Source organism: Mustelus asterias, chromosome 26 (genome assembly GCF_964213995.1).
Source record: "Mustelus asterias chromosome 26, sMusAst1.hap1.1, whole genome shotgun sequence".
Classification (NCBI taxonomy): domain Eukaryota; kingdom Metazoa; phylum Chordata; class Chondrichthyes; order Carcharhiniformes; family Triakidae; genus Mustelus; species Mustelus asterias.
This window is the reverse complement of record NC_135826.1, coordinates 28689405-28704900: the sequence shown is the minus strand read 5'-3', so window position 1 is coordinate 28704900 and position 15496 is coordinate 28689405. Positions and strand designations below refer to the sequence as shown.

Genomic DNA, 15496 nt, shown 5'->3' with positions numbered 1-15496 from the left:
AACCTCCAAGGTAAGCCCTTTTTAAACCCTCCAAAAACTTCCCCAGGCCTCTCCTGGCCCTACTTCCGGTTTTGAAAAAAACCTCCGATTTTAAACCCAAAATTAACTGAAAAAATAAATAATTAATTAAAGTCAGAAAACCCACTCTCTTACCCTCAGCCTGCTCCTGGGAACAAGGCGACTTCAAGTCAGTGGAACAGTGTGAAATACATCGGTCTCCAACAAAGATGTGGTCTGGTTATGGGGAAATTATCAAGCTATTTGAAGAAATTGCATCAAAAAAATCACTTTCATAAACTTATAATAGCCCCAAGTGTTTCAAAACCAGTGTACCTTTGAAATGTAGCCACAATTTAAGCCATTATTAAATGTTTATAGCAAGGCACTTGGAAAATTTCAAGGCAATCAGACAGAGTCGATATGCCTTTGTGAAAGAGAAATCATGTTTAATCAATTTACTGGAGTTCTTTGAAGGAGTCACATGTGCAGTGGATAAAGGGGAACTGTACTTAGATTTCCAGAGGCATTTGATGAAGTGCCACACCAAAGGTTGTGCAAAATAAAAGCCATGGATAGAAGATTGGCTTGCTGACAGAAAACAGAGTTGACATAAATGGGTCTTTTTTCTAGTTGGCTGGATGTGAAGAGTGGTGTGCCACAGGGATTAGTGCTGCCTTAACTTTTTACAATTTATCCAATCCAATGACTTGGGTGAAGAGACGCCGGTATGGTTGCTAAATTTGCTGCTGACAAAGGTAGGTAGCAAATTGTGAAGAGGATGCATGGAGGCTACAAAGGGACCTTGAGCAGGCAAACATCTGACAAATGGAGCTATAATGTGGGCAAACATGATAGTGTCCACTTTGGTAGAAATAATAAAATGATCTAAATGGTGAGAGATTGCAGAACTCCAAGGTGCAGAGAAATGTGTGCGTCTTAGTGCATGAATCACAAAAGGCTAGTTATATAGGTACAGCAAGAAACAGGAAAGCTATTAGAATGTTATCATTCATTGTGAGGAGAATTGATTGCAAAAGGCAGGAAGTTATGCTTCAGTTGTATAGGGCATGGGAAGTATTGTGTACAGCATTGATTTTGATTTGTCACATATATTGGTATACATTAAAAAGTATTGCTTCTTGGGCACTATACAAAGCATACCATTCATAGAGAAGGAAAGGAGAGTGTTAGGGTGTAGAGAGGAATCAATTTAATGCAAGGTAGGTTCATTTGAAAGTCTGAAGACAGCAGGAAAGCTGTTCTCGAGTCGGTTGGCATCTGTTCTCAGACTTCTGAATCTTTTTCCCGATGGAAGGTGGGAGAGAGAATGTCCAGGGTGCGTGGGATCCTTAATTATGCTGGCTGCTTTGCTGAGGCAGCGAGAAGTGTAGACAGAGTCAATGGGTGGGAGGCTGGATTGAGTAATGGACTGGGCTTCATTCATGACCCTTTATAGTTTCTTGCAGCCTTGGATAGAACAGGAGCCATACCAAGCTGTGATACATCTAGAAAGAATGCTTTCTATGGTGCATCTGTAAAGGTTGGTGAGAGTCGCAGTGGATTTGGATGTTTCCTCTTGTCGGAGAATCTAAAACTAGGGGTCACTGTTTAAAAATGAGTCACTCATTTAAACAGATGGAAGAGAAATATTTTCTTTCAGAGGCTCATGAATCTCTGAAACTCTTCCTCCAAAGGCAGTGGAAAGCGAGTCTTTGAATATTTTTAAGCAAAGCCGGATAGATTCTTGATCAATAAGGGGGTATAAGGTAATTGGGGGTAAACTGCAATGTGGGACTGAAGTTAAAATCAGATTAGCCATGATCTTACTGAATGGCGTAGCAGGCTCGAGGGGCCAAGTGGCTGTGAACTCCTGTTCCTAATTTGTATGTTTGTAATTTAAGGTTTGGAACCTCGGCAGCCAATTTGTACACAGCAAGGTCCCACAAAGGGCAACAAGGAATGGCCAGAAAATCTCTTTTGGTTGAGAGATAAATATCAACCAAGACATTGTGAACTCCCTTGCTCTTTTTGAGTAGTGCCATGGTAACTTTTACATCCTGACAGGACAAGTGGGACATTAATTTAACATCTTTTCCCCAAAAGGAACCACTTCTGCCAATACAGCAAATCCTTAAAAGTTTGCCAGAAATGAAGCCCAAAGGATTTCAATTATTTTTCCTTTGCTCTGGCCTGGATATACAAACATGGTCCCCACCATCAACAAATGTTTTCCGTCATTGTACTTGAATATCAGAAGACACTTGCATCAAGAGGATGGACAACTAGAACCCATTACCTGCAGTAACAAATGCACATCCAGTGCACCTACAACTTAGCATTAGAGGCAATTAAACGTCTGCAAAGGGATATAGATAGTTTAAGTGAATGGGCAAGGGTCGGGCAGATGTAGCACAATGTTGGTAAATGTGAGGTCATCCATTTTGATAGTAACAACAGCAAAATGGACTATATTTAAATGGTAAAAAAATTACAGCATGTTGCTGTGCAGAGGGACCTGGGTGCCCTTGTGCATGAACAACAAAAAGTTGGTTTGCAGGTAATTAAGGCGGCAAATGGAATTTTGTCCTTCATTGCTAGAGGGATGGAGTTTAAAAACAGCGAGGTTATGTTGCAGCTGTATAAGGTGTTGGTGGGGCCACACCTGGAGTAGTGTACACGGTTTTGGTCTCCTTAATTAGGAAAGGATATGCTGGCATTGGAGGGGGTGCAAAGGAGATTCACTAGGTTGATTCTGGAATTGAGAGGGTTGGCTTATGAGGAGACACTGAGACTATACTCATTGGAATTCAGAAGAATGAGGGGAGATCTTATAGAAACATATAAGATTATGAAGGGAATAGATAAGATAGAAGCAGGGAAGTTGTTTCCACTGGCGGGTGAAACCAGAACAAGGGGGTAAGTCCCAAAATAAGGGGGAGCAGATTTAGGACTGAGTTGAGGAGGAACTTCTTCCCACAAAGGATTGTGAATCTGTGGAATTCCCTGCCTAGTGAAGCAGTTAAGGCTACCTCATTAAATGTTTTTAAGGCAAGGATAGAAAAATGTTTGAACAGTAAAGGAATTAAGGGTTATGGTGAGCGGGCGGGTAAGTGGAGCTGAGTCCACAAAAAGATCAGCCATGATTTTATTGAATGGCACAGCAGGCTCGAAGGGCCAAATGGCCTACTCCTGGCTCTTAATTCTTATATTCTTATGTAATTAGCAAAAGCCAACATTGGCAGCTCACAGTATGCCTAGCAAAAGAAATGCTGCAACCAGGTTTCCAGTGGAAGGATAATGCAAAGTGTGCAACCTTGGTGACTACATCCATCATCACGGCTCATCTTGGGCAGGAGAAATGGCTCTCGAGCTATACAAAGCACTTAATATTCAATGAAGCACTTTCAAAGTGTAGCCACTGCTTTAGGAAATGCAGTAGCCTGTTTGGAAACTGCAAGGTCACATAAACAGTGATGTGGATAATGACCAGATAATCTACTTTCATGATGATTTGAAGGATAAATATTGACCTAAATATCAGGGAGAACAATTTCTCAAAACAGTACTATGGGATCTTTTATGTAGATCAAACAGGGCCTCAATTTACTGCTGATCCTAAAGATGGCATTTGTAACCACTACACTAGAATACAAGTCTAGATTACACACGCAGATCTCTGGAATGGGCACTGAACCACAACTCAGAGGCTAGAGTGTAAAGAAGTCCTTGCTGAATCTGCAATAAAATATATTTTACATTATTAGGACATCCCAAAGCTCTTCACAGCCAATGAATCACTTTTGAAGTGTATTTGCACTGGCAGTTAATTTGCACATCCAAATGATAAATAATCTCTTCTGGGGAGGTGTTAAAGTTGGTCAGGACACACAGTACCGCTCCTTCTCTTTCAATTTTGCTGCAGGATCTTTAACATTCTACTAAGCAGAAAAACTGAAAAGTAGCACGGTGGCACAGTGGTTAGCACTGCTGCCTCTCAGCGCCCAGCACTGCTGCCTCACAGTGCTAGGGACCTGGGTTCGATTCCCGCTTGGGTCACTGTCTGTGTGGAGTTAGCACATTCTCCCTGCGTCTTCGCGAGTTCCCTCCGGGTGCTCCGGTTTCCTTCCATACTCCAAAGGATGTGCGGGTTAGGTTGATTGGCCATGCTAAATTGCCCTTCAGTGTCAGGGGGTTAGTTGGGTAAATAAGTAGGGTTATGGGGATAGGGCCAGGATGGGATTGTGGTCGGTGCAGACTCGATGGGCCGAATGGCCTCCTTCTGCACAGTCGGGATTGTATGATTCTATAACACTGTAGCATTTCTTACAATGGCAAGGATGAGCTCAAGTTGTTCAATGGAACTCAAAACCATGTCCTTCTCCTCAAATTGTGCTGCCACTGAGCTAATTTGGCATGTGCTTCATGGATATGTTGAAATATCTAAGGACTATAAAAGGGATCCAGTGATTAAACCTGGCACAGTCATATCCAATGGCTCTGGCACGATAATTAATAATGCAAGGTCAATGATAAAACTAAACATTATTAATAAATCAGTGGGGTACAAATAATGGGAACTATGTTATAAGTAGACCACGTGGAGTTTTGGTTAATGACTTGCAAGAAAGACATAAACCCTGAAAATACTGCAAAGAGCTACGCAGTTAATTTGCTGTAGCACAAGACGATGCATTATGAGGAATGATTGGATGCTTGCAGGACATTCAGAGATGAACAAAGAACAGGCCTCAAGGACAAGTAGTAAATAGTATGGAAATTCTAAGATGGAAACATCACAATTTAAACCATGATAAGACGAGGGCATAATTTTAGACATGCGAAACACAAATTTAAAACATACAAGATCCTGTATGGATCTTGCAGGACAATCTAGTACTCGGGGTTCCAGTTTAAAGGGGTCGCCTACTTTAAGGGATGAGGAGAATTGTTTTCTCAAAGGGTTGAAGACCATTGGAACTCTCTTCCTGAAAAGGCAGTGGAAGCAGAGTCTTCAAATATTTTTAAGGCATAGGTAGATAGATTTTTGATAAGCAGGGTGGGGGAGGGAATGAAAGGTCATTCAGGGCAAGCAGAGATGTGGGGATGAGGTTACAATCAGATCAGCCACGATCTCAGTGAATGGTGAAGCAGGCTCATAGGGTTGAGTGGCCTACTCCTGCTCTTAATTTGCATGTTCCTATGTTAGCACGAACACCATGACGTTTAGCAAACAACATAGTCAGCACTTGGCTTTAAACATCCAGGGGAGATGGTTGGGCCAGTGTTTATTGTCCATCCCTGTGGGCATTTAAGAGTCAACCACACGTAAGCCAGTCCAAGTAAGGATGACAGATTTCCTTCCCTAAAAGGACATCAGGGAACCAGATGGGTTTTTACGACAATCGTTTCATGGTCACTTTTAATTCCAGCGATTTATTTAATTCAAATTTCACCATCTGCCATGGTGGGATTTGAACCCGGGTCACCAAAGCATTACCCCAGGTCTCTGGATTATTAGTCCAGTGACAATACCACCACGCCACTGCCCCCCCCCCCCCTCCCAGTTGAGTTAGGTGTTAATAACGCCAGGATTGGGTCGATGCTTGGATGGATAAGTTAGGATGAGCCAAGGAGCCTTTTCCTTCTATATTTATATTGGAATCATCCCAATGATAGGAGCTTCCTGAGTTTCTATACTATCAATATTAAAATATCTGTTTTCATTCCTCCGTATAAGTGAACATATTTAGAAATGTTGAACTTGTACTGCAAAGAATTTTTGCTGCCGCAAATTTGGCACAATTGAATCTGCAATAAAAATAATTTGAAAGAGTAGATTAGACAATGAAGTTATTAAACCGCAGACGTAGCAGTGACAGTGATTACTTACGAACAGACATGTTGAATTGAAATTTTCTACAAGTTTTGTAGTTCCAAAGATATGTTTTTTTCCCAATAAGTACACAACATTATATATTTAGAAATACACAACTTTATTAAAAAGCAAAAAAACCTTTAAAGCATAATTTCTTGGCAAAGCAAACACCAGAGACAAAATTCAAGAATAATTTGGGGGTAAAATGTCAAAAATGCCAGACCAACAAAAATTTATTCCTCCGAAAAAAAAAGAAAACATTTTAGTAGTTGCAACTTAAACTGGATTTACAGTACTTTTAAAAAAAGGGTGGAATGACAGAAAAAAAAACAAGAGCAGTTCCACTATAACATTACATACAAACAAAACAATAACAGATCTTTAGACTGCTTGCCATTTAACCTTCACAAATTTCACAAAATGTAATAAGCACTAGGCAACTGTAGTCACAAGAACATCCCTTTCCCTACCACACAGTATATGCACCAAGTCTACATTATGAAAAATTTGAAAAAAGTCAATTGAATCAGCCGTCAATGTGAATATCTAGTTATATTTCAGATTCTACAGCCATGCCAAAATAGTCACAAGCCAATTCTTGAGCATTATCAGCTTCTCATCTGTACATATTGAACAAGTTTTGTATATTCAGAATTTTTAAATAACCACAGATTTTATTTCCTGAACATTGTGTTTATTTCGGACAGCTTTTTTCCTTCCACACCAAGCAGCGTTGTACAATATAAGCTATAGCCACAAAAAGACAGACTGTATGGTACAAGTGCAAAGAATATCTGATTCATCCTCCACTTGTGTATTTAAAGATAACATCCATCTTACACAGGATAATGCGTAGTCTCCTAATCAAATACTACAAAGTGATGAGAACCTATGTCTGAGATGTTGAAAGCTTAAATTTATGAGGGGAGTCCAGAGGGAAAATATTTAAAAGTTCAGATTCTTCCATCTTACAACTAAGGTATTCAGTTTTCAATTCAATTAATTGTTAAATTAATAGTCCTAACTCCTGTTTGCAAATGTTTTGAGGATAGTATGTGCCCGAAATACCCTTTATCATATCCCACAATCATAGTATACTTCATATTTATGGAATTTATTGCATTTTAATTTGTACTAACTGGTTAATTTCAAATAAACCTAACACCTATTCAATCTCAACTCTCAGGCTACTTGATTTACATTAAGTTGTAAAATTTTATTACATGAATTTAGATAGTTATATATACATTGTTTAAATGCTCATTCAGGATGCAGTGCGATGAGGATTAGAATATACTTGTATCTCAAATGTTTTTCCCAACATAAGCATTTTTAAAATGTAAAACCATGTTCAAATACCCCAAAGTGCAGTTGGGGGAAGTGAAAGATGTAAAATACAATTAACATCTAAAATCCAGCATAGGATGGACATTACCTTTCAGTGCTGAAAAATATCATCTGTGCCTTGTGATGGTTCAGAGACACTTGGAAAAGGATTGCTTCCTTTTTCCAGACTAGTAAAATGTACAATTTCGTTACAAACAGGAAAAAAAAAATGTCCTCCAAAGTATTTGGGAATACTCAAGAAAATTAGGTAATAGCTTCTAATATATCTCAGGCATTTTGGTAATATATATATATTAAAATAATAGTATTACTTTGTACAGAAGATTTTCCTTACAGTAAACTGAACTTGATAAATAGTGTACAGATCACAATAGATGTTCAATTCTTAAGGGGCAATCTCATTTACAGTTTCTGCATGATCGAGGTACCCCTGATGGATTGTACAAATTGATTTTGACTGCTTCCGAACAGCAGTTTGTTTTATTACTATAAACCAACATAAAATGACATAAATGCACCTTTTTTCTATTAAGTTATATGGCTCAGTTTTCACAGCATGTAATTACACCTCAATCTACCTATAAATTTAAGGCTACTTATGAGAACATCCTGCCACTGTTTGATGTTTTACTCAGTTAATGGTGAGCTATCTACCATGTACTAGAGTGAATTCTGTCACTAAAATGAAGTCAATTTATAACTGACTCATCTTCCTATGCTTCCATGAAATTTCTAGTAGAATGTAATACCCAAAATAATCAATCTGCAGTCAACATCACTGGTTCAATGGGTCTGAAATCCAATTAAACACCATATTCTTGAATAATTTCGATTTCTTGCAGTTTTAGTGTCTATTTCAATAGAACAGTACTCTGGATTTTATTTTGACTTGTTGCACCTCAAAAACAGAGTCTACAATACCTGATAACTATTGCATCTGTACCAGTACCAGACTAAAGGTCTAATTTTAGCCAACTATTTCCTAGTTCAATTACCCTCTTAGCTATTTCAAAATGGAAGAAAACAAAAGATTGCATTCCAATAATCCTTCTTCCCAAGATCTCATGACGCATTTTATGGGGTCTTGCTCAGGAATATATCAGAATACAGAAAGGGAAGTACAACTCTTCACAGTACTACATTATGGTATTTTAAACTTGAATAAATATTAGTTTCAAGTAAAGGTCAAAACATTAACATGACTCAGAACTGATGCTGGTAACCAGTCAGTGGAAGGTGTCCAATCAATGTTTGCACTTGAACACTTACTATATTAAACTATACTGCACATTATGTAGCACTGAACGAGTACGAAATGTGTCATTATTTAAACGCTAGTCATGCATCAAGGTGCATGCACATTGGAGAACCATCAAGCTCAACTTTGAGAACTTGTGTTTCCCCCATACTGTAAAAAGCCAACATTTCTGCTCACACTTTTACAAGCTTTCATTTTATTACAATTACTCAGTCACAAACTCAAAATTCCCACATAGCCACTACTAAAACTAAACAATCTTCTGGACATCTCAAAAGCAAAAAAAAAGTTAATTCACTCAGGTAAAATACAACAGTTTTAAACTGCAATGTGGTTTCAAAACAGTCAGCAGAACCCAAGAATAAGTCTCCCCCCCCCCCCCCCCCCCCCCCCCCGCCTCCCCCCAACCCATTTTATAGGTTATTTACTTAACATGCTAAATAATGTTATATGAGCCCCTGCGTGCTGCACTGCAATAAATACAGGACACGTGAATCAGCTCCACCTGGAAATGAACAGCACAGTTCTTTGCTGGACTATGAGCCTTTAAGTCACCCTCAGTTACTTGTTTAATCATTTCATTATACTTACAAAAACGCTTGGCATTGGTCTTACTGCAGTTTGGTTAGTGAATAGAATGATGTAAAAAATTACTGCAATTTCTTTGCTTCAGACCTTTTCTTAAAAAAAACATAGCTTCTTTAAATAATTTGATAAAAAGAAAACAAAAAAAATCAGCTTCAAGCACAATCCAATGTTGAATTCATTAACCAGAAAGTTTAACTTTTGTTAAGGATATTAAAAAACTTGAGGTACTTTTTAAAACTGGATTAGTAAAGATGTCCCACCTTGAATGTATAAAACTTTGAAAAAGAAATTTTTAAAATACATTTTTAAAATGACCTACAGTCTATGAAATCCCATTGCATTTTAAATTTTAGTCTTCCTTTTCACATTTTGCTCTCTTGGGTTGTTTATACATAATACATATTTCTTGAACAAAATGTGTAGAAAATGGTAAAATTTACACTTCATTGTATACTAAGTTTACCAGAAAAATCAATGTGCTATTGCTTACAATTAAAATTACACAGCAATAATTCAATGTATAATAATAAATTTTTATCTAATGGTATTAGATTACATTGTTTGAACTGCAATTTACAATGCTATAAAACACCATTAAATTAATGAGAAAAAGACAGTGATGACAGTATTTTTCTGTGTTATCATGAACGATCACTCAACGTACAAAAGACCAGAGACAAAAAACACCAGAGACACAATCAATGGAAGAGGAGAGCAGGATTGTACTTGTATAAAGTAAACTGAAGGAGGCCGAGCAATATTTGCATCATCAAGTACCAAACTGTTAACAAGTGATGCAAAATATTACAAGATCACTTGTTGCAGAGAAACTGGTCTCAGCTAACAATTTCGTTTTCAACCTTTCAGAATAGTAAGCACCAGGGATCAGAACCCACAGAGGCACAGTTTGTGATGGTTAAAATAGCACCAACAGCAGGCTAACAAATGAATGCTGGTGTGCGCTGCACTTCACACTTCAAAGCCTCTATAGGCTTGCTGGAACAATGACAAGTCCCAATCGCTTGGAAAAAAAGATAAATAGTTTCTAAAACACCATACAACAGGAGCCATGTTTTTTGCAGCAACACTAAAACCAATTCACAGTAAAATGTATTTGCTTTTATTTTCCAGTAGTAAAGAAGCAAAACAATGTTTGCAGGCCACTCAAGCACCTTTTGTTTGATGGAAGTGGATGAAGTTGGTCCACATCGTCCTTGCATAGGTCACATTGTTTTGAGGTAGAATTCCTAAATACCTAGAGATAAAAGTGAAAAAGTACATCATCTACCTTCTATTAATAACTGCACCATTCTTTAGTTTCAGAAACAAAATCAAAAAACGATTAGGCAAAGGAGTACGAAATCCCCCATTTGCCTTTAAGTAACAACAGCAGTTTAACACAGATTAATTATTAAGTTTAGATATCCACATCCCAGGTTTAAATTTAATATTAGTCGAACAGCAAAATATCAATGTAATTTTAATTTTAATAAGAAAACGTCCACTAAATTGCATCAATATCAGAGAAGATAGATCTGCATATGAAACTCAAATGAATAATCAGGCTACAATCCTGAATTAATCAGTGCTGTGTTAATGATCACAATGCCAGTATATTATTGTGGAGAAGTAGAATAGTGTGGATGCTGGAAACATGAAATAAAATCAGAAAATGCTGCAAATACTCAGCAAGGTCACGCAGCATCTTTGGCAAGAAAAATAGAGTTAACGTGTCAGCTCTGTGATTTTTCCCCAGCTCTGATGAAAAGTCACAAATCTGAAAGGTCACACATCTGGAACATTACCTCTGTTTCTCTAAGTGTCGGGACTTTGCTTAGAATTGGATAGCTGCTTTTTAAAAAAATTGGAGATATCTATATCTGCATTTCCGATCTGAAGCGCGTGCCTACACTACACAAAAGACAAATAAAACATTCCTAAATGGGATATTCTAGATATCTTAATATTGCAAAGTTAGTTAATTTATACACTCCTAGAGTTTGCATTTCATCAAGATATCTCACACATTGCTGTACACATTCTGATAAATTGTTTTAACCTTGCACATTTTTCTAACCTTACCTTATAAGACTGATAAAGTACGCAAGTTCTTATCGAGGCTTAACCCCAGAGAAATGTGTAGCATAAGGAGACTGCATGCCAAGTGTGACCCACATTGCAGATGTATTTGTGCTGGACTGAGAGATGAGAGGTGCTGATTGAGCAAGCGCTGTACGTGGCAAAGGTGGGTGATGCACTGTGAAGGAAGGGTGAGAAGCTTTGGGTTGCAAAGATGCAAGCTTCATGGCTAATGCAGTGTTAGCAGATTGAAGCGAAGCAGTCGAAGAGGAGCAAGAAATGGAAGAAGACAAGTATCCATCACTAACGGTGGATATATTACGGAAAAGGGAAGGATCAGAACTGTTTGAATTTAACAGTGGAGGGGGTGGCGGTAAGGAAATATTGGGGGGAGGTGTGTTAAGCACAGACTGTGTAGGTGCTCTGGTAAGGTAGGGGGCCACTCTGCTCTCGGTGGAAGATAATGTACTAGTAGATACAGAAAGAAATGAATGGGAAGTAGTAGGAACAGCCTGTAGTGGGTTAAAGCTTAACATCGTGCTACTAGATACTGGAACATTGCTGAAATTGGCTCCAAACTGATGAGAAGAGACTGAAGGCACCACATGGTTAAAAATACCTGAAACAGGAGAGAAAAAAAAACAGCTCAAAGATTTTTGTCCAGCAGGAAGCAAAGCATCAATACAGCAGCTAAGCCCACACCTACAGCTTGTTTCAGCAAGCACAGTAAAGGCAACAAAAGAAAATAGATTTATAAAAAAGCAAAACAATTCAGGTTACCCAAAGCATAGCAACTCTCCTTTTCAGTCAATTTCTAGTATATTTAAATAAATATACTTTTTATATAAAAACACAAATGTAAATAATATGAATTTATCAACCATACACTAAGGTCACTTGCAATAATTTTGCTCCCTCCTCCCACCCACCAAAAATTTCCTCCCCTTCCAAATTAATTGACGGGCACCTACATCATGACTGTTACTGCACTACTGACACGGAGAGACAGATAGATCCTCGATCACACCAGATAACCACATTTATGCACTGGCCAGGAAGGGGCTCCTGAAGAACTTAACCCCATCACCAGCTCAGAGACTAACTCCCGCACACCCAGTTGGTCTGGCTGGCTGTGTTGTAGCTCTTTCTTTAACCTTGAGCCTTTATCTCTGCAAATCAGTTCTGAATCATTTTTCAACCTCTTGTGCATTTCAGCAAGTCCAATCTATCCAAAATGTTATATTGTGAACATTTTGTTAAATTGCACTTTGTCAAAATATTGTGGGGCGCTTCAGAAAATGGCTTACTTTGGATTGTAGTAATGTGCTCTAAATGCTAGTAAAATCAAACTAAATGCCATTTACTATTTGGTGGTGTTTTAGGTTATTCAATTAGCCACGTGAAAGGCCATAGAAAAATTCAAGGATGGACTGAATAAAAATGTATATCAACTTTTTGATAAATGAAAATGGTAATGAAACCCAGTGACTATATTCACTGTTTAATTGTACATCAGTTACCCAGCAAGTGATATCCTTTGCTTTCAGTGGTTGTGTTGTAATGATGTGTGCTTTTTAAGAACAGTGAGAAATTTGCACTGTGCGTGCTCAGGATATTAGGCGTCACCTTTTCAATGTTATGGTTAATAGCACTTAGTTGCAAGTAACTACAAAAGAAGGGGCCATCTAGCACAATCTTGCTTAGAAACCAAGAATCCCCATCACATCATCTAATGACCCTGGATTCAAGTTTTTACTTTCATTACCCTACCTTAAAGGGCAGTTCCAGGTACTGATCAGTTTTTGCTTCAAGCACATTTGTCTCCATGTCTTTGGCCAGTTAGCATCTGTGGCCCCTTGTCCTGCAAGTTCTAGGGAGGGTTGACATGAATATGGTAGGTCTTCCTTTATGCATGGAATCCCACTGTTGTAGATGAAAAGCCACATGGAAATTGATGTCTTGTGTCAATGGCAGCCACCTAATCTCTGATATTTCAAATTATTTCAAGTACAAGTTGGAACTGAGAGTTTGAGGATCAGAAATGATTGGAATCCCCTTTCGAGATCACACAAAGGTGTTCACTTCTAAGTACAACACTTCATGGAAGTTTGGATCAACTGAACAGGTAACACAATGAACCCTAGAGGAAATTTACCCATCCACAGAATCGGAGATATTGCATTAATCCCCAGCAGTCAATTATTTATCCTGCATCTTTCGATTTGCAGAAATTAGGATAGGCAGAATGGTGGCTTCAAAGAAGAGGCAAGTTTCTACTCCATCTTCTCTGTTGCTGGTTCAGATCTCGAGATTCTTTGCAACCTAAGGAGCCAATCCAAGAATAATTTTTGAAGTAGAGTTAGTCAGATAGCCCTTCCAAGATCTATTTCATGAGGCCATAATGCAGAAGTACCAAAGGATGCAACAACAGCCAAATCAGTACAAGTAGCAAAACTATTTTGCAGGACACATTAGGCTAAGGATGGAAGATCTTCCAGGTTCAGCTTTAGAACTCAAAAAGATCCCAATATGTAAAGCACCAACAGTAATAGCTGGCTGGCTGAAAAATAAACTGTAGCAAAAGGCATCAATACGATTTGGCAGAGGTCCAAGTTTATATTACTCAATGTTTGATTTGCAAGTGGGTAGTAGCGAAGTTAGTAAAGACTACTGCTGACACTCAGTACCCAAATTTTAGCATCAATCCTTGCCAAAAGAAACTACAGAATTTGGACACCACTATTGGTTGCAGTGCTCAAATCTAGCGTGGAACTGAATGAACATTTGACGCCGTGTGGATCTTGAAATCCCAGAATCAGTAGCACAGGATTACATGAAAAACTAGTTTTAGTCAGAAAAAAGTGTCGTCAATTTCTTGTTCTGTCTTCTTATACACTGCTCTTGGAGGATGGCCTCCTGATATGGTTAAAAACAAACAGAATGCCATGGCTTCTGAATCATACTTTGATGGTCAATAGTGCAAGCATTTGTCATGTCCATTAAAACTTTTTTGCAGAATGCGATGACTGATCACAAACTTAATGTGGAACAATACTAAGGTTTCATGACATCAAACTGCTTTTATCTCAGATGCAAGGTTCCAACGTTGAACTTAACTTCTTTCTTTCAACTATAGAAGATGAAGGCACCTCCAATAATCCAATAAGATTGACATTAAAAAAGCCTGGATAGCTGTGATGAGCAAAGCAAGTCAAGCACGGACTCCATGCATTGCCAGTGAAAGCCAATATATTGATTATTTATGTAGATCATCGACACTAAGAATGGCAATGGTAGTTCAGAGTAAATTGCATGCTTCTCCAGTCAAAGATCAGCATAAAGAGAGGTTTCCAAGGCTTCCAGAGAATAACTCTGCTCTTGGTTTTCGTGTACCACACAGGCTTATGCCACGGTTTGGAGTTGTTTGCTTACAGTTGTGTGAAAGAAACCCAAGTGATTTGATTTGTTTCCCCACCACCCCTAGGCTCTCTGGAAGTGTCCTTCTCTTTTCCTCTGCATTTGCTGTTTACATCTTCATAGTTCACTTAAAGGTCTGAACACAATTCTATAACTTGTAAATTCACGAAACTAGTGGCTTCTAATTGTCATCTTCATAGCTCATCATTTTCGTTCCAATGCTATTAGATAAGGCACAGATTACCACTAACTTCTGGTTAAAAACTACAACTACAAGCAAGGATGTAAGCAAAAGGTACTTCAAAAACTTGCAACAAAGTGGTGGTAGGGTCAATGGTCCGAGTTGGACGAAGAATAATAGGTCTCTTGACCTTAGCATTATTACTGGCTGCAAACAAAAAAATCTGTTTTTCCAAAAATATTTACCAGTGTAAACCATTAAAAACTTGCATTTATATAGCACTTTTCATAACCATGCACGTCTCAAAGCAGTTTAGAGCCAATTAAGTAGTGCAGCCCCGTTGTAACGCGATGGTTGGGGTCCATAAAATGTTATCGCGAATGTTATTGGGGTCGTGCTAAATCACTAAACCGGAAAGAGCAAAAAAAAAGGGTCCAATGATTCATAAGAAATAGGAGCAGGAGTAGGCCATCTAACCCCTCAAGCCTGCTCCACCATCGTGTCATATCCGATTTCGCTCTAAATCGGGGTGTGTAAAATTGGGGTTCCACTGTATTTATTAAAACGTAGCTACTGTTGTAATGCAGGAAACACACGTGGTCAGTAAAAATGCCACAAAGTCCAGCAGTATTCCAGGAAATTCAGTGAAAAAGTTTAACTCTACATTTCACAAGAGCATAAGATGTACTTGGATGGAGGCCTTCTGACCCATCTGATTTTCAACCAAAAATAAAACACCCTATTCTTCCAC

General features: G+C 38.4%; 2 protein-coding genes across 11 annotated transcripts in view; one reads left to right on the top strand and one right to left on the bottom strand.

Annotated features, from left to right (window-relative positions):
- plekhj1 (pleckstrin homology domain containing, family J member 1) overlaps positions 1-15496 on the top strand; it is a 423983-nt gene that overhangs the window by 41605 nt on the left and 366882 nt on the right. The window lies entirely within an intron of this gene.
- dot1l (DOT1-like histone H3K79 methyltransferase) overlaps positions 8665-15496 on the bottom strand; it is a 92153-nt gene continuing 85321 nt past the window's right edge. For 7 of the 10 annotated variants that reach the window (XM_078198343.1, XM_078198341.1, XM_078198346.1 and 4 more), the window contains exons 28-29: positions 11151-11766; positions 10169-10323 (exon numbers count right to left, since the gene is read on the bottom strand). In XM_078198343.1, coding sequence (XP_078054469.1) covers positions 11180-11766 — 587 coding nt within the window. In that variant the 3' untranslated portion in view covers positions 10169-10323; positions 11151-11179. Of the gene's footprint in view, positions 10324-11150; positions 11767-15496 lie in introns of all 10 variants that reach the window. The other 3 variants (XM_078198344.1, XM_078198350.1, XM_078198345.1) reach the window with 3 other exon arrangements.